Source organism: Arvicola amphibius, chromosome 3 (assembly GCF_903992535.2).
Source record: "Arvicola amphibius chromosome 3, mArvAmp1.2, whole genome shotgun sequence".
NCBI classification, from domain to species: domain Eukaryota; kingdom Metazoa; phylum Chordata; class Mammalia; order Rodentia; family Cricetidae; genus Arvicola; species Arvicola amphibius.
Window position 1 is genome coordinate 49642281 of NC_052049.1, and position 20130 is coordinate 49662410.

General features: G+C 43.3%; 1 protein-coding gene across 1 annotated transcript in view; it reads left to right on the forward strand.

The window, feature by feature from the left end:
• Nucleotides 1–20130, forward strand: part of Arhgef28 (Rho guanine nucleotide exchange factor 28) — a 114775-nt gene that overhangs the window by 23021 nt on the left and 71624 nt on the right. The window contains exons 4-9 of the mRNA XM_038322967.1: nucleotides 3463–3667; nucleotides 6570–6681; nucleotides 9307–9349; nucleotides 12393–12516; nucleotides 12784–12916; nucleotides 19637–19692. Of these exons, the coding sequence (XP_038178895.1) occupies nucleotides 3463–3667; nucleotides 6570–6681; nucleotides 9307–9349; nucleotides 12393–12516; nucleotides 12784–12916; nucleotides 19637–19692 (673 nt within the window). The remainder of the gene's footprint in view (nucleotides 1–3462; nucleotides 3668–6569; nucleotides 6682–9306; nucleotides 9350–12392; nucleotides 12517–12783; nucleotides 12917–19636; nucleotides 19693–20130) is intronic.

The window sequence follows — 20130 nt, forward strand, 5'->3', positions numbered from 1 at the left end:
AACCTGTGCACTGGGGTAAGAAGCTGTCAGTGTAGGCCAGACTCCATACGGCCCCACTGTGTGTGATTTGATACATTCTGGCAGAATCTTTTTGGGTCTGTTAAGTGCCCTCCAGATCTCAAGAAGTGGGTTGCTTAAAGAGCCATTTGAGAAATATAAGGCAGAAAAAGTACAAATGGTTATTCTGCTCTCTTTATGAAAATATTCCCAGAACTTCAAATTGATGTCATCATGTTCTGTTGTGAAAACTTTTTCTTGCTACAGATAGAGATTTTCATTTTTACAATAACAAAAAAATCTAAGCCAGCACTCAGGAGGAAGAAGTAGGAAGATTGCAAGTTCAAGGTCAGCCTGAGCTACACACACACACAGAAAGACACACACACATACACACACACACACACACACACACACACACACACACACACACACACACGGTTCTTATTGGGAGGAGTAGAAGCTGTTCTCTCGAAAACACTCTTTGTCAGGCTGCCTACACAGACCAGCACTCTTCCAGTCTTGAGAAATGAGAATAGTGGCAGGAATAGAAGGGAGGGTGGTGGCTGTAGATATTTCTTTTTAGCCTTGAGATGACTAAATTTCCCTCCTGTCAGTGAATGCTGTCATGGAGTAAGCAGCCTGAGAGACAATAAACTGTAGTGAAATTTAGTAAGAGAACAATATCGCGAGAGACCAGGAACTTCTAACAAAAGAGGAATTTGGGGGCACAGAGTCAAAACTGTGGATGCTATAGGGACAAGGTTAACCAAAACAAATCTTACATTTCCTGAGAGTCAAAGCAATATTAAATGGGGTAGCACACGCTAATTCCGATGCTGCAGCTCTCTGCCCGCTCCGTATCTGTATGTTACAGTAGGATTTTCCCGACTTCGCAGGACAGAAGATGCTCCCAGAATCCATTCTAAATCCTACCTCAGTGCACAAAGGGTGTGTCAATTTGTAGAGAAGATGACTGGGAAGCAGGAAAACAATCACAGTCACACTGGCCGTTTTGGGAAGTGTGGGTTTACCGTGACATACAAACCAGTCTGCCGTCTTACCGGGAGAGGAATGGCTAACTGTCTTAGTCACAGTTGAGCTACTTTCCCAAAGGAGACAATAACAAGTTGTGATTAACATTTGCTCTGTGACAGATAACGTGCAGTTAAGTCATTCCTTTTCCCAGTTCTTTCTCAGCTACAGTCAAGGTATTGGGAATGAGTTGGGGTTAGGAATGTATCTAAGGTTTGCATTATAAGCATGGAGTAAGAACTCTGTCTGAGAGTCACATAGTTTTTTTGTTTTGTTTTTTTGTTTTTTTGAGACAGTGTTTCTCTGTTCTGGAACTTGCTCTGTATACCAAGCTGGCCTCGAACTTACAAAGATCTGCCTGCCTCTGCCTCCCGAGTGCTGGGGTTAAGGGCATGTGCCGCCACCGCCCGGCAAGAGTCACATAGTTTATGAAATCTATATTCCACTATTATATGACCCATGTTAAAAAAAAAGCCAAAAGAGATAATTTAAATTTTCATCTTCCATTGTTTGTAGTTCCAACAAGATGGTTTTCCAGTGTTGTGTTGGATGAAAACCTCATCGTCTAGCACTGAAACAGTCACGGAAAATAATAATAAAAAAAAACCCACGTTATAATGCACCCATGGCCACTCATGGCCTTGATGCTTGACGGAATGGTTTAAAATGTAAATGCTATGAGGGACTGAACCTTGAAAGTGGGCAGTCACATTCTGTCCTTTGATGCTGTGGTTATGAACGTTAAATAGGAGGAAAGAAGTTGTAGTCAGGCAGAGGGAATCTTTGCTTCCATCTGAGACAGAATCCTTAGTGGGAAGTCTCTGAAAGTGACCATCTCACGTTGACATGCTTGAGGCTTGACATGCAGTTTATCTCTGACCTTGGTCTTGTCCCCCTGAGGTGAGCCCTTCACGGCACTCCCCTCTTATACTTGCCTCTGCCCTTCTGGCTTTCCAACCGCAGGGATGGTAACTGGATCTTCCCTGTGTCATTGCCTGGAGGCTGCTGTGCAAACAGCCCTGTGGATCAGAATCACTGGCATGTTCAGTATGTGAGGGGTGGCTATACAGGACTGGTAATGGTGTTTACGAAACAAAAATAGAGAGGTTCTCACTGTCAAACCAACCTTTGTAAAGTCGTTGAAATGGAGTATCAAGCTATTTTAGGCCACCAACCAGCTCCCAAATCATGACACATGGACTTCTTATTTGTTTTGAAAGCTCGACCTTAGCTTAGCTGGCTAGCTCTTTTAACTTAGCCTGCTTCTGTTAATCTGCCTTTGCCTCGGGGTGTTTCACTTTTTTCTTTCTGAATATCTTAACTTTCACTGCTTCTCTGTGTCTGGCTGGTGTCTGCCTGGCTTCTTACCCAGGCATGCTCTTTCCTTCTCTCTCATTCTGTTCGCCCCTCCTGAGCCTAGATTTCTCCTCCTTTTTAATGTCTCTGCCCGCCAGCCTTGCCTGTCCCTCTCCTGCCTAGCTTTTGACCATTCAGCTCTTTATGAGACCAATCAGGTACCTTAGGTAGGTAAGGTGAAACAAATCCGAAACATCTTTACGTAATTAATAACACATCTTTACATTTTTAAAAACAAATGCAGCATAAAGAGAAGCAACACACCTTTCCACAGTTAAAGTAATATTCTGCAGCACAAACAGATGTAGCACACCTTTCCACAGTTAAAGTAATATTCTGCAGCACAAACAGATGTAGCACACCTTTCCACAGTTAAAGTAATATTCTGCAGCATAAACAGATGTAGCACACCTTTCCACAGTTAAAGTAATATTCTGCAGCATAAACAGATGTAACACACCTTTCCACAGTTAAAGTAATATTCTGCAGCATAAACAGATGTAGCACATCTTCACACAGTTAAAGTAATATTCTGCAGCATAAACAGATGTAGCACACCTTTCCACAGTTAAAGGAATATTCTGCAGCATAAACAGATGTAGCACACCTTTCCACAGTTAAAGGAATATTCTGCAGCATAAACAGATGTAGCACATCTTTGCCTAATTAAAATAATATTCCACAGAAAATGGCTTTTGCCAGGTAGGACCATCCATTTGGGGACACATGAAATTTTGTTTAAAGGGCCGGTGAGGTGGCTCCGCAGGTAGAGGTACTTGCCACCAAGCATGACATCCTGACTGTGATCCCCAGGTTCCATATGGTGGTAGGAGAGAACTCTTGTGGATTGTTCTATGACTTTCACGTGTGTGCAGGTGGCACATGCACCCCCACTTGTGCACAAAGGGGAAAAAAACAATAAAAATGTTTGTTGGAAAAGTTATAAAAAGCAATATCAATGAAAAGTTGTATGGGCACTCATTGCATCTCACACCAATGATAGAATCTGAACACAGAAAATCAAAACCCAGCATCTGTCTGACTGCTCACCGAATGATCTGTTTCATGCTCTAGTTCCAGCCTGGATGCCCTGAATGCCGACAGTGAGGGGGAAGGGCATTCTCAGCCCCCCATCTGCTATGCTGTGGGCTCTCAGAGTTCCTCAAGAACTGGGCTTCCTAGTGGAGATGAACTGGATTCTTTTGAGACCAGTGCTGAAGCAGATTGTAATATCTCCAGGACCGAATCGCTTTCCCTATCCAGTACTCTGCATTCAAAGGTATTCTCCTTGGTCTTAGCTCGACTTATTGTAAATGCACAGAACGTGTTCTCAATGCCCCCATCTCCACCTACAGGACAGGTTCTGTCTTCTTCCCACAGGAGAAATGCTTGTGTATGTGTTGGGAGGGACTTTGGTGACCTCTGATTTTTAATCTCCATGACTCCATTTTAAGTTTTACAACTCTTCCAGCAGTTGGTTGATGTTATTGACTCACAGGGAGTACATCCTTTTTTACGCACTTGGGAAATGTTACTATTTCAGTTAATATTCCTGCTCTCCTTCCTGCCACAGAGTGAGGTAAACTGGTGATACTGGGTTCCAGTGGTCAAGCTTGCTTATGCACATAATCTTTAGTCTGGTCCAGGCGAGGAGGTAGATGATGTCAGTAAGTCAGAGGTGACGTTTACTGGGTGTTCCTGGCTTCACGAGCCAATCTTCAATGTTACTCATTTCTTCATTTTGAAGTTTAATTTTTCTTGATAATTTCATGAGTTTTATGGACTCACAGAAACTGAACGACAATCAGGGAGCCTGCATGGGGCTGACCTAGGCACTCTGCATGTATGTTAGAGTTGTGTAGCGTAGTCTTCTTGTGGGACTCCTCACAGAGGGAGCAGGGGCTGTCTCCAGCTCTTTTACAAGCTTCTTGGACCCTACTCCTCATACTGGCTTGCCTTGCCCAGCCTTAATACGTGGGGAGGTGGTTAGTTTTACTACAACCTGATATGCCATATTTTGTTGATACTCAAGGGAAACTTGCCCTTTCCTAAACAGAAACAGAGGAGGAGTGGACTGGGAGTGGGAACAGAGTGGCTGGGAGGAGAGGAGGGAGGGGAAATTGTAGCTGGGATGTAAAATAAATAAATAAATTTATTAAAAACAAATATACTTTAGTTTCTCAAAGCAAACTCTTCTGTTTGAACATAGTTATTTTTCTATTTGAAAATAGTCTGTTATAGTCCAGTCATTTTCCTCTTAAATTATATTTATTCATTACTGTAAAACAATGTGTGAAATGCCAAGGTTCTACCCAGAACATGGGGTTATAAGACCTTACCTTTGCAGTGTACCCTGTAATGTACCAAATGGTTTTATGTATGTGAAAAATACAGAGATTTTTCTTAGCCCATCTAAGACGTAAGTAGCACTTTTATTTTATGTTTTGAAAGCATTAGAGTTTTGACTAGGTGGCCCCAGGTTGGTCACATGCCATTACTCAAATTAAGGTCTTCTAACCTCCATACTGAATCCGTTTTCCTGTGTAACCTGGAAATCTATGCTTATCTTTTGAACCTGAACATGATATGATAATTCTGGATAATAAAAATACAAGTGTGGATGAATACTATTCAAGAAAAAGATGGATATGGTTGTGAATGCTAATGCTAGCTAGTTTTGAATGGAATGTGAAAACCTTATCGTTCCTTGGAATGAAATACAGCTTTTTGGAAACAGTTTCACATTGATTTGAAAGAAGATTTTTGCTGTGAAGCACAGCTTCTCTTGCCTCTGTAATTACTCAGCATAGCGTCGCCAAAAGATTTTGGACAGTTTCCAAAGTTCCATCGTCATGAACAGTGGCTTCCGTGCATGATTTAAGAGAGAGGATGGCTTCAGGTGGATTCCTTGTGGCCAGTTCCCTGCTCGGGTTAGAGTGCAGCTCAACACCCCGGGACTCGGCCTCTGGGCCCAGCCGGTGCTTCTAGATAAGGCACCTAAGCCAAGGCTCCTTGAAGCCAGGGGAAGCTTCTGTGATCGGCTCTGCCCTGAGCTCTTTAACCAATGGCTGCCAAGAAACCAGGTGTTTTTATTTAGGAAGACTAGGCAAGACTGACTCTCATGCAGGGCCGTTTGTGATGGCTTAATTTTAGCAAAGAATTCTGCACTCACTTTCTCTTGACTCTCACTGTAGATGACGCCTCAAAAATACATGGGCGGATCGATACTAAGGCCTCTGTGGGATAGACGTTAGATACCATAAATGACTTTGGTAAATTTCTTTTGCATATTCATCTAAAATTTCTAGAACATGTAAGAAAACTGTGTTTTAATTATCTTGACAGCTTTCATTTTTATATATGTTGCAAATATAATAATAGAAATTGGGAAACAGGAACAAAATGGTGGTCATTTAAAAGGAATGATATTAAAGTCATATAAATCATTGATAGCTTCACTCTGGGAAATACAGATAGAAAGTTTAATAAACAATGGGCCCAGAGAAACAGGATTCACATGGACTTTCTCTAGAGGCCACAGCTAACCCTGTAAATTTAAACAGCCATTTGAAAACTTAAAACCTCTTAAAATTAGACATAGGTATCCTTCTAAAATTTCTTAAGGAAAGATATCTCGGTTAGTATATAATTTTGTTTAAATGCTGAAGTGTAAACTAACAAAAAAATAATAACCTGTGTAAAAACAAATTAATTCCATGGCTGAACATTCAGAGAAAAAGTTGTGTGATTTAATTTTCTCATTTTTAACCAAGTTGTTGAAATGGTCCCAAGGTATTCTTTGACATGGATGAGAACTCTCCACAAAACTTAAGTTTATCAGGGCTTAGATGAAAAGGAGAACACTGGAAAAGCAAACAGAGCAAATTATTAAGAAGGTCATGTGAGAAAAGAGATGGCGGGTACAGATCTCTTATCCCAGCTGCATGGGAGTCCAAGACTAAGCCAAGAACAGTGCCAGCCTGGGCAACTTAGTAAGACCATGTCTCAAAAGGTGCTGTAGAACATGGACTGAGAATGTAGCTCAGTGATAGAGTACCTTCCCAGCATGCACAAAGCCCTGGGTTCAATTCCCAGGACAAAGAAATAGCTGCCTGGATGAAGTGCATGGGTTGGGGCTTTGTTTCGTGATGGGGATTACATAACGCTGCACTCTCTCTCAGGAGTCCCTGCTTTCTGGAATTCGCTCACGTTCATACTCCTGCTCATCACCCAAAGTCTCTGTCGGGAAGTCCCGGCTAGTGCGTGATTTCACAGTGTGCAGTTCCGCCGAAGGTAAGCGCTGTCTGCATCTGACTCCGCACACATTCCCTTCCAGAGCAGGTGTCCAGCTAGTCTACATACATAAAACATACAGGGACTGCAGGCCAGCTCCAGCTCTGCGTCCACAACCGATTCCTCTAAACCAAGTAGAAACCTTTCCTTGTTGGACGTCAGCTCTTATAGATTTCATTTTGATAAAATTATACATACGTTCCCACTTCTCTGTTGTTTTAGTTTAGTAAAACGTTGCTCTTTGGGATGGTGCAAACAAGAATGGACTTCAGGGATATTCTGTGAGGGCCTTAGAGGATTTTACTTAAGTGGATTCTGAGAATTACTTTTGTCCTGTATGGATGGTGCTACGAAGCAGCAACTCTGAGGCAGCCCAGCAGGGCAGATTGGAGGTGTCCCCTTCCTGGTTTAGCCCAGGGCTTGGAAGAGCTGAAATAATAGTGTGCTCATGGTACCAATAGCTACATCTCAGCATTTGAAGAAAGAGCAGCCATGGAAGGAAGCAGAAACATAACTTTTGTACGATAAACTTTTATTAAAATCGAGCATAGCTGCAAGAAACGAGGCACATTAGAGGAGTATGCTGAATTTTCAAAAGTGAATTCTGCCCTCCAAATAGAAAACTTGTGGGCAGTGTAGGGCTCCCCTGGGAGCTGCTCTCCTCCACTTCTCCCTTGATGAATTTCGCATAGTACTAAGTTTTTCTCGATTTAAACAAAGAGCAAGTCTTCATTTGCCCCAGGGGGGATGCTTCCTGGTGTGAGACATAATACAAATACCCAAACTTAGGGTGCATTTGTGCTATTTTTCATTCTTTAAAAACCTTTTTAATTTATTTGTGCATGTAGGTATTTTGCTTGCATGCAAGTATATGCACCACATGCTTGTCTGGGGCCCAGGGAGGCCAGCAAGGTATCAGATCCTCTCCAACTGGAATTAAAAATAGTTTTGAGCCACCCTGTGGGTATTGGGAATTGAACCCAGGCCCTCTGAAAGAGTAGCCAGTGCTCTTAACCACTGAGCCATCTCTCCTTCTTAATCCTTTTAAAAATCTTTTATTTATATTTAATTTATGTTGTATGTGTAGGAATGTGCCTGAGTGTGTGTGTGTGTGTGTGTGTGTGTGTGTGTGTGCGCGTGCGTGCCCATGCACAGGTATCAGGGACAGTAGTGAGCTACCCAGTGAATACTGGGAAGTAGATTCACGTCCTCTGCTGGAGCAGCGAGTGCCTTAACTACAAAGCCACCTCTCCAGCCCTTCTTTTCTAGTTCTTATTTGGCATATTCTTCCTTATCAGTTCTGAAGTTACTTCTTATTCTTTCTCATGCCTTCTTTTTTTGAGTCGAGTGTTTAATGGCAGTAACTTAAGTATTTAATTTTTATATGCCTAAAATAAAACCCAGTTTTATAGTTTCCTTTGGTACCTGGTGGATTTCTATAAAAGGGAAGTTGTCAATATAATGATAACTTCAACCTCACTGTGAAAGCCAAATATAGAGATCTGAGCACTCGAGAGGCAGAGTCAGGCAGATCTCTGTGAGTTTGAGGCCAGCCTGGTGTATAGAGTGAGTTTCAGGACAGGCTCCAAAGCTACAGAGAAACCCTGCCTAAGAGAGAGAGAATAAAGAAAAGAATTTGTAGCGTGATGTCATACCTTAAAAGTTGCTATAAACCGATGGATGGAATCCAATTAGATTGTGACTAGTTTCTTTATAATGGGCTGTGTAAGTTGATAGGCTTGGCTCTCTTACTTTCTTGGAATGCCACCCTATTTATTTATAAGAACAATGACTTAATTTGTAAAACATTTTGCAATGACCATAAAAAGCCTTTGATTTTTCTCAAAGTACATTTGTCTATTACATACAAGAACTCAGGGGGTATTTACACGGTATGCGTAACTGGCTCATCCTCCTGTATTCCTGTTCCTACCTCATCCCCCACTCTGCATGGTATTGGTGAAGGATTGCCCTTCTCTGTGGGTGGTGTGCTCCTCGGTGCCCGCTCCCTCCCACCCTCTTTCCAGGTCTAACTCTGCATCCCCCTTCATCCCCATAGTGAGTATTTTGAGTCTCTAAATAGGATGGCACCATGTTTGCAGAAGCCTGCCCTTGTGCAGCAGCAGGCCAATGAGGTGGGTGGTTCTTCTTCCCCATCAGCCACAGAGTGTATCTCTGATTGGGCTGCTTGAGGGTGTGACCTTGGAGTTGTGTTAAGAAAGACCCTTCCCCGTGCTGGCCTTCAAGGCGTTCACAGGAGCTTTGCTGAAAAGCAGCAGCTTATCGATCCCCTGTGTTGGGGGTTGGTGTTACTAATAAAGGGTGGCATCCAAGTGAGAAGTACCCTAAATTAGCCAGTTTTCTGTACAGTCTGCAAACCATGGGCTTCCCTTTGTTGGGGCTAACACACTCTCTGAAGGTGCCAAATTGACCTCTTCTCCTCCAAACCAGGGAAAGCATTAAAACCTCACATGCAGAAGGTCAGTTCTCGCAGGTTTTCTAACTGATAACACATAAAATGATGAGTTTGGTGAACATGGGCAGCTCAGACTGACAAGTGACTGCTGTTTGTCTTAGCTTCCTTATTAATTAATTGATTAATTTATTTGTGTGTGTGCCTTACAGAACAGAGATCGTATAGTTTTACGGAGCCACCAGGAGAAAAAAGGTACGTTGAGGGTTCCCCTTTCTTCAGGGTCCACTGATCTGTCTTTGCAAATGTCTGTACATCACTTTTCCTCTGTGTCCTATAGTTGGTGAGAGGTTTCTGTGTAAGAAGCTACCCAAGACCCGTTGTTCCCTCTCTGGAGTCAGTATAGCCAGCCAGCTGTGACGTCTGTTTTCTATCCTCAGGGGGACAGGCTAAGGGCTGGGGACAGGGGGTTCTGTTTTAGGTTCTTTTCAGGTCTGAACATCTCAGGGGGCTGTGAGGACCGCAAGCTTCACTTGTTGTAGGATTTCTCTGCCTCTGCTCTACCTCTAGAAGACTCTTTGTAGCTCCAGTTGCTCAGGTGGTTGTGGAAAGCCCAGAAACATGCCTGCCCTGCCCTCTGTGGATCTCCGCCTAGCAGTATTAGGCCTGATGCAAGTGCGGTCTTCAGCACCGCCAGGCTTCTGCTTAATATGTAGATCTGAGGCTTGAAGCCCAGGCTGCTGTCTATCCTAGGATGTAAAGCTGGTGCCATAACCAAGCCTGGGAAGAGACCAGGCTGCAAGTGGGAGGGAAGGCTGAGTTCTTTTGGCCTTGAACACCTAGCTGGTGTTATTAGCCCTGGACTTGCTACAGAACAAGTGACAGAAATGGCAGTCAAGGTTGGCTTTCAGGACTCTCTGGGAAACAGTGAAGTAGTTTTCACTTTAGTGGCGTGAATCCTAGCACTCTGGAACTTTTTTAACATCTAGGTGAAGATGAGTGTTTTGCTTTAAAACCTCCCGATGAAAGTAGTGGTAAGAAAAAGGCAGTTTGGGTTCATTTATACTGTTTTAGACAAGAATAGAAAGTTCCAGATACATGAACACAGGAAAACTAAGAATGCCATTGAAAGAGGGGGTGATGACGAGGATGGCATTAACAAAGATGGTGATGACAATGGTGACAGCCGAGGCAGTAGTAACTGACAATTTCTGGGTGCTCGTGTGTGCCTCCTGCTGTTCTAAGCAGTTTATATTTAAAGAGTCTGTTCCAAACACTGTAATTTGACAATCATCTAGGTTGTCAATTCCCTGTCTTCAGGATCCTGTCTTTCCAACAGTTGTAGTAATAGTAGGTTGATTATTAAGACATTTTTTAAAGTAAAGTATTTCCATTAGGTGGTTGAAAGATGAGAAGAGTCCCAGCATAGCACTTGGTCACGTCACAGCTCGTGCAGTAGTGTTCCCTGCATGGCATGTGTGGGGGAAGGGCCTTTCTTACCCTTTGTTGCTCTGTTTTCCCTCTCAGTCTGACCCCGCCCACTCATGCACTTAGAGGGCACAGTCGGGCACAGCAGGGTAGATCTGTCTTCTCCCTGTCTCGATTCCTGGTGTCTTGTTGGATCTGCTAAGAAGCTCCCCAGCTGCACCTGGTGCTTTGCCTTAGTCATGGTGTAGGTAACTACTCGAAGAACTGTCCTCTCTGGAATTCTCTTACTTAGACCAGCCAGTTTCTGAAGAAAAGAACTCATCTGAGGTAAAGGAGGACTTACCCCAGACCTTGTAGGCTTATTGCTACAGACAGGCCATTTTCTCACTTCACTGATGATTCTATAGTACAGATCATCGTTATCCCAACGACTATCCGTTTTAAATTAATTACATCTAATTAAATTAATTAGCCTTAAAGCGTCTATGTGTTAAAGGAAGTCTGACTACGTTGATCCTCCATTTGCATAGTGGGAACTTACTTTAAATACCTTGAATCCAGTTCACTGAAAATAATAGGTTATCGATGAAATTGATTATGGTTAAGATTTGAAGATTCATATTCCTGATACACTTGAAGTATGTGTTGGCCTATTGAAAAGGGTGCCACAGAGTTTTCTGAAGACTAGGGTTTGTAAGACTTTATAGTGAGAAACCCCACTGATCATCAACCTGATATCAGAAATAGAATATTTTTGTTTGGGGATATTGAAAAGAACTTCTGAGTTTTCTAAGTTTAGAAGTGATTTCAACCGAGTTAGTTCTTGCCCAAAGCAGCAGGAATACAGTGCAGTCGATTTTGGTTAAAATACAGAATGCCCCAATCTCCTGCATGTGCAGAGAGGCAGCACCCCTCCCCCATTCTCATGACCCAGCAGTGGCTCATGTGTGTGCTATCCACTCTTCTACCAGGCTGGGTGGTGGTTCTAACACCTGAATAGTCCATCTTTGTTTGTTAACACCTAGATTTAAGTCTCCTCTACTCTGAGCCTCAGGGTTGAATGCCATAGTTTTGCAGCATTCTGAAGAACAGCATATGGGGAAGTCAACTTACAGATTTTTGACAAAGACTAATAGTTTCTTGACAAAGCCTTCTGGGATATAGAGAACAGAAATAGATTCGAGGAACCAGGAATTAATTTTCTTTTATTTGGGATAGTTCAGTCTGACTCTTCTAGGAATGGCTGTATGGACTAGGGGAACGGAAAATGGCCATGGTGAAATTACTTCTGGTTTGCAGTCTGCTTAGCCTCAAGGTGCAAACCTGGCTGAAGGGAAGAGGCTGAACCTACAGATGCAGGATTTGTTTCTCAATTGGTGCCCGCCAGGGAAACGCCCGTCTACTAAAAACCACCCCTGCGTTTCCAAGATAATAAAATCTACTTCCATACTGCCAGTTATTTGGCTTCTCTGTCTCAGGAAGTTTCTGTTTTCATATTAAGCAGGTGGATGAGTTTTTTCAGGGTAAGATTATCCAAGTATATTTTCGAAATATTTCAGTATAATTTCAGGAATATAGGAAAGTTGAAGCAAGTGTATGGCAACTACTTCTTTTGTTGGATTCCGATGTTGTTAGCATTGCTAGACAGTTGCTTTATCAAATCTAGTCACCTGTTCATCCCTTTATAAGATATACTTTTAATTATGAAGTTGCTATTTTTTCTCTTCACAACCATTTTTTCTCTTCACAATCCAAAAAAAAAAAAAAAGTTTAGCCATGTCCATACAGACGTATGAACAACCACATTTCATGATGCCCTTTGGCTCCCTTTAGGCTTCTAACACCTGGTCACAGAGTCCTTTCTTTGTAGAATTCAGGAAGAAGAATGGGACGAATACATCATTCCTGCAAAATCTGAATCCGAAAAGTACAAAGTGAGCCGGACGTTCAGCTTCCTCATGAACAGGATGACCAGCCCTCGGAACAAATCTAAGGTAATCCAGGGTGTGCGCCTACCCGCTGTAGAGTGTAGGCAGCTTCAGTCCTCAGCAGTCAGGACAGTTTCCACACGTGTCCCTTTTAGGCCACCACCCGCCTTTGCCTGAGTATGCACCTTTATTACGGATTCCTGGCAGGTTGTTGGGAATATCATGGCAGCTCCAGCAGGGGTCAGTCTGTGTTGATGCCTGAGTTCTGTAAGCATGCCCGCTGACAGCTGTCTCCTTTGTCCATTCCCTCCCACTTTTCTGCTGCTTCTGAAGATGAAAAACAAGGAAGCCAAAGACAAAGAAAAACCGAATCGGCACCAGTTTGTCCCGGGAACCTTCTCCGGGGTTCTGCAGTGCTCGGGTTGTGAGAAAACACTCCTGGGGAAAGAGTCACTCCAGTGTGCCAGTAAGTTCTCAAATCCAGTGTATGATGAGTTTTCTCCCCATCCTGCAAGCTCCCCAAGGGTAAAGCCTCTGCTCAGCAGCTTTACACAACCTTCTTTCTTGAGGGGTATAACATGAGGGCCTGCTTGTGTGTGGGGGTTTCTGTCCTGCCCAGTTCCCACAACCAGTAAGCTCCAAAGAAAATCACACAGAGAGTCTACATTAGGTTATAAATCATTAGCTCAGGCTTCTTATGAACTCTTGTAACTTATATTAACCCATTATTATCTATCTTAGCCACATGGCTCAGTACCCTTTTCAGCAGGGTAGGTCACATCCTGCTTCTTCCATGATCTGGGCAGGAGTCAGGGAAGAGCTTCCTTCTTCCCAGCATCCTCCTGTTCTCATTGCCCTGCCTCTACTTCCTGTCTGGTTTTCCCACCTATATTTCCTGCCTGGCTATCGGCCAATCAGCGTTTATTTAAAACATGATTGACAGAATACAGACACTTCTCCTGCACCAGAGGGCCTTGTATACCACTGAGCTGTTTGCCTTGCCGTGGTCAATACTGGTTGTTTGGTACTTTTCGTCTCTGGTTGATGACTTTCTTACATCCAGGCCTATCAACCTTGCTGTCTGCTGGATGTCTCACTGCTTTTGAATGTTGCATGTCTGAAACTGAGACCTTCCTCCCAGCTCAGTGCTTACCGGCAAGGCAATCCTCCCATCACTCCAGACAGATACTCAGGACAAGATTTTAGAGGATTTGTCCATGACTCCCATTTCTCATGTGTGACAGCCAGTCCTTTAGCAACTCCGCTGGCTCTGTTTACAGTGTGTATTTCAAGCCCATCCACTTGTCAACCCACCGCTGCTCTCACTGCTCTGAAGCCACCATTCCTTTAGGTCCCTTATACTCTTGCCACCTCTGTTGGTTTGTTTTCTATCGCTGTGATAAACACCATTGATCTGGACCAGCAGGTCATTGACAGGAAGAAGCAGGGGATCAGAAAACAAAGAAGATAGGAGAAGTTTGGAATCAAGAGATCTTATATAAGCTGTGATATGCCCAACACGTTTATTAAGAAGTATGACATCTTAAATATAGTTTGCAGGGGAAAACGGGACAGAGTCAGCAAAAACTATCATACAATGGAAAGAAGTCTGCAGGAAGCTGATCAAGTGATGTTGCACAAAGGGAACAAAGGATATCTCAAGTGTGTCAGAGACAAGATCACAAAGCCTTGGGAATTAAGCACAGCCCTTCAAGGGGGCAGGGGAGTCGAGTTCTCAGGATCCTAAAAACTGTAGCTCCTTCAAGGCCTTGGCCCAAGCCATTACTGGCCTTGCCAAGCGTATCTGGGTTTAGGCAAGGAACTGAGTTCCTTTTCTATGCATCAGGGCCACAGGGAAGGTCTTGGACTAGCCTGGCCCTTAATACACCATGCCCAAAAGCAGCTAGAACAGGAAAGGGTTACCTACCTCGTGCATCCTGATCACAGTGCATCATCAAGGAAAGCCAGGACAGGAGCTCAAACAGGACAGGAACTGAAACAGGGACCATGGAAGGATACTGTGTACTGGCTTGTTCTCTATGGCTCACTCTGCTTGCTTTTTCTATAACCCAGGACCACCTATGCAGGGGTAGCAATGCCCACGAGTGGGCTGGATGCTACCACAGTAATTTTAAAACTGCCTGTAAGCCAATCTGATGGAGATTCAATTTTTCAATTGAATTTTCCAAATGACTTTAACTTGAGTCAAATTGACAAAGAACTAAGCAGGACACAAGATAAGGCTATTCTCAAGATATCTGTCAGGGAGAGGGGATCCCTAATGTCTTACAGTGGCTGCAGAGCTCTTTAAGACCTGGCTCATTTCCTTTCTCTCCCCTTTCTCCCTTTGTTCTGGCCACACTGCCATCTTTACTGTTTCTCCAACAAGCCAGCATCTTGTCTTAGCACCTTTTATCTTTGAGGCTCTTCCTTCTGACCCCTGTAGATTTTTGGGTAACACCCCTCAGACATGACCACCTTGTGTCTAGCTTGTCATTTCCCTCATCATTAAATCCCGGGCCCTATAATTTACCACCATCCATGCTGTGGCATAGTCTCCATGTAATTTTCCTTGGCCCTCTCTGTCACCATAAATGCTGGAAGGGGAAAGGGAGGGGGGCATAGTAATTTTTCATAACCCCCCAGGTGCTGCCACAAAGCTGACCCTTAACACTTAGGCTCAGTTAATGGCTGCTAAGGAAAACAGATGCATAAGCAAGACCCACTCCTGTTGAGTTCATTAAGTGCATGTTAATGACATCGTGTGGAAGCCAGAAATTGCTGAAAGTCCCTCAGACATGCTCAGCTATCAAATCTGTCATTGCTTAAAAAAAATAACTATATAAAGACTTACAGAAGACTTACTCACTGCTTTTGAATGTTGCATGTCTGAAACTGAGACCTTGCTCCCAGCTCAGTGCTTACCAGCAAGCCAATCCTCCCATCACTCCAGACAGATACTCAAGACAAGATTCAATAGAAACTTAAGTTGTCTAAAAATTTTCTATATGCAAAAACTTTGCTATCAATATATCATCATTTTGTGAGCATTTAAATTGTATAAGCTAATGAGTTTTATTATGGCATTTCATACATGTATATAATATACTGCATCATTTTCAATTACCTACTGTCATACCCTGCTACCCCCTCCCACTGTTACCCTCCCTCCAGCTCCCACCCTCCCCCACTCTCGTGTATTATCTCTATTGTTTTTCTTTAATTACCATTTTACACGTATGCACACATACAAATATACGGCTACAACCCGAGTCCATTTGGGGTTGCTCTTGTTTTGAGCTCTGAGCGCGTGGCATTGGATAGGCCCTTAGAGGGCTCTTCCCCAGGGAGGTCTAATTCTCCCGCTCTCCACATTCATTATTTAGTCGCTAACCTAACGAGGTTACGTCAGTTTTTAATGCTGGGATTTCGCTTGATGATTCTATCAAGAGTCTTCAGTCATTTCTCATCATATACTTAGGTTTCCTATATTTTCATAACATAGACGAACATGTGTTTTCACACACCTCTGCCTACATTGCTGATTACTCCCTTAGATTAAATTCTGCAGTCTGTGTGCAAGCTGAAGTGTATACTCGCTGTTTCTCTCTGTACCACAGTGGGTTTTAGGATTAGTTTGGGGGACTTCCAAGGTTTTTCACTGGAAGGCGGAATATTGGTCATTTAAACTTATATTAACCTTACATTTTTGACATTGAGTAGTAGGCAGACTTTGACAGTCTCTTCTGTGCTGGGTGGATCTTCTATGTGTTTGATTAATAGCTTCAATCTTACAGACAAATATGAGGTGAAACAGTACATTGTAGAGCTACTCAAAATCTTAGTGTCATTTTCTCTGTGAGATTCCGAGATGCTAACAGTTCATAAACACTGCAGTTCTGTAACATTCTCGTGTATGCCTGAGCTCAGTTGCTTGTGTTTTGATACAACATTATCTGGTGCACAGACTTTCATACGTGAATTCATTGCAGATGAACTTTAATTAATATTGTTGCACTTTGATATCCTTTCTTGCCTTTTGTACTGAGTTCTGAATGTCTCAAATTAATGTTCCTCTTGCTTTTTCTTTCTTTGTGTGTCCCTTAACTGTTTCTGTGGTTTTTATTTTGGCATGTATGTCTTTAATTTAGCTAGAGAGAATCTGTAATGCAACTGAAAATTGCATTTTTATAACAAAGGGGTTTTCTTATTTACATTTAATTTTACTGCTGCCAACTATCTTTGACAATTCCTGGCTGTTTTTCTGCTGTCTGGCTTGGGGCTTTAGACCATGTGTTGCTTGCTTTTATCGTCTCCTGCAATTTGGCACAATAAGGGCTCTTAATATCTACTAATGATAGTGTTATGTCTACGTAAGGCTCATAACTTAATACAGTTTTATCTTCCTTATGTGAGCCTTTCCTCCCTCTGTTAGTATACCCAATTGTTGTATTATTACATTCTCTTTCATATTGTAGGCTGAACATTTCAGGAATGGCTTCAGTGCTTCAAGAGCAATTCAATGTTTTCGTTTAATTCTGTGTGTGTACTTACAATAGCTTTGAAACCCCTCCTCCCTTCTTCTCTCCCTCTTGTCCTTCCTTCTTTCTGTTCTTCCTTCCTTCCTTCTTTTGTTTTGTTGAGCTATGGTATCTTGTAGCCTAGGCTGTCCTCAAACTTACTATGTAGCCAAGGATACTTTGAACTCCCCATCCTCCCGCCTTCCTCTCCCAAGTACTGAGAATACAAATGTCTATCACCAAGCCCTGCTTTCTTTTATTAGCCTGGGTCACTGCTTACTTTTAGGCTAGAGAGATGCCTCAGTTGCTAAGAGTGGATGCTGCTCTTGCAAAGGACCTAAGTCTGGTTTCCAGAACCCATACTGTCACCAGCTCCAGAGGGATCAGATGTCCCGGCCTCGGTGAGCGTCTTCACTCAATTCAGCATTCTCACACACAGGCACATAGATATGATTAAAAATAAAGATAAATCTTCAAAAATGAAAAAGAAAACCTTTCGTCAATCCATTCTTCAGTCTTTACTTCTGATTCTCCTCTCAGGCTCAGATGGGATGGGATAGTTTACTGAAACCTATGCACTTTGCTTACGTGGCTAAATAAAACTTTAGTCCAAAGTTCAAGCTTCCGTCTACAAGGTCCAGCATAGTTGAGTATTAACTGCTACCTCAGGAAAATCTGATGCCTGTGTGACCTGAATCCCTTGTTAGTAGCCCACTTCTCTCTACCTGTATGCCAAAGTACTTTTAACTTTTTCATCTCACGGATATTGTCAGACTGTGCCTATTATTTTTATTAGGAAATAGTGAGACTTTTCTTTTCGCCCTCGAGGTTGCTCATTTGGCTTCAGGACATTCTCTTCTGTTGCACCTTGGGCTATGACGGCTCTGGTTTCATCTTTTCTGGCTTCTTTCTTAGACAAGGGTCATCTCTGGGAATCTGCCTTTGTCTATTTTATAATCACAGCCTTCGTTTTCACATCCTGGGATCTTTGAAGTTTGAGTTCACATAGCACATAGTTTGATATCATGGTCACATGGACCTGTGTCTGTTTGGTTGAAAATCTGCTCCTGCTGTTCACCTGCCTGGCAGTGTCTGCCTCACAAAGCCCCGCCACCTCTCATATGCTGTTGACCTACCCACAGTCCTGATCTCCCTCCATGCCCTCGGCTTTGATTTCATAGACACATCTTTGCCTGTCCTATCAGAAGCACATCTCAAAAATCTACGTTTTCCATCTCTATCTCTGGGCCTGAAGCCTGGTGGGCGGCTCTTCCTGTAACTCTCACCCCTACCCAACCTGCACCCCCTGCTTTGTTCACTGGCATCTCAGAACCTCCGCTTTTCCTTTTCTTCTGCTTGGTTGCTTGGTTGGAAATAAGAGGAAAGAAAATGGATTTCGTCTGGAGAGCCAGGATGTAGAGATGCCTTGCTCTGCAAACTGGCATTAGCTAGTCAACTAAAATGCCCCTTTGGACCACTGAGGGACAGTCTGAGGCTCAGTCTCTGGCCTGGCTCACAGTGGCCTGCAGGGTCTTCTGCAGTGGGGCGTGATGTGCTGAAATGGGCTTTTATGGATCAACTCCCAAAGACATTTCAGTTACAGGCCACGGGCTCCTCCTGAGAGAGGCAGTGTAGGGTGGCTGACTTGAAGGTGGCAAGGAGGATCAGAAAGGAGCATGACAGCCTCTGGACTACAGCCCCAATGGACACCACTGTACATGACAACATCCTGGTCTCTATCCCTGTGGGCAGACAGCTTGTCTTCCTCTAGGGACATGAGGCCGTATGAGCTAGTGGCAAACCATTTTTATATGATTTGCCTGCTTCCAATTTCTTTGCCTTTTAAAGATTTATTTTTGTATTAAATTATTCGTGTGTATTGTGTGTATGTGTGTGTGTGGTTGTGAGGATCTGTGTACTTGTGAATCCAGCTGTCTGCAGAGGCCAGAAGAGTGGGACTGGAGTTGCAGGTGGTTGTGAACCACCGGCCGTAGGTTCTGGGAACTGAATTCCAGTCCTTAGCAAGAGCAGTGTGTACCTTTGACTTCTAAGCCTTCTCTATAGTAATTTCTTCCAGTTGAAGCTGACGTGCATTGTTTTTTCTCGGTCAGCATTATTGCGAGCTCATTTCTTCCCATCCCCCTAGACAGTATACCTGATGCTAGAGTTGAAGGCTATCAGTCAAGCCTCAGAAATCCCTGAAGACACACAGTGCATACAATAGGAAGTGAGCTATCAGGCAGACCCAGAGGGGTTCGGTACATAGCTGTATGCTTTCTAATGTATAAGGTCATTACAGATGATGACAAATTGTCCTCAGGGGACTCAAAGTTCCCACATGTGCTTATACTTGTGTGGCGCTGTGCATCATTTAAATATTTTTTTTTTGTTTTTGTTTTTCGAGACAGGGTTTCTCTGTGGCTTTGGAGCCTGTCCTGGAACTAGCTCTTGTAGACCAGGCTGGTCTCGAACTCACAGAGATCCGCCTGCCTCTGCCTCCCGAGTGCTGGGATTAAAGGCGTGCGCCACCACCGCCCGGCCATCATTTAAATATTTAACTTCTTAAATATATGTCCTTTGTGTCGTTTTTATAATAACTAATAAAGTGTGATGTGACCTTAAGTCACATTTAAGTCAGATGGAAATGTTCGTGTCTTCTATTTCAGACTGTAAGGCGAACACACACAAGGGCTGCAAAGATGCTGTGCCTCCGTGTACCAAGGTAACTTCCCGGTCCCTGCAGAGTACGTGTGCTTTGTTGCCTAGCTTGCTTACCTGTGTCGTCTGCTGCTGGACACCAAACTCTTAGGGCTGTTGGACTTACCATATGTTGGTAACACATACTTAGAGGGTGTGACTATCGAGTAACTGTTCATGTTTACCAGTAGAGAGAAGATCTGCTTGTGTTATTTGAGGTGGGCAAGCTAGGCTTTCTGTCTAGAGCCATATTCTCAAGCAGCCGTCATCAGAATCACCCAAAAGGCTGTAAAAACCTCAACTTCTAGGTCCCCTCCCAGTTTTCAGATTCTGTAAAGTGGGTCCCAGGGATGTGTATTTCCAGCACATCCCCAGGGAGCATCGCTGTGGCTGAGAGCCTACCTGGAGGCATGGAGCTAGGATGCATATTTGGGACAAGGTTACAAAGGTGACGACAGTTACA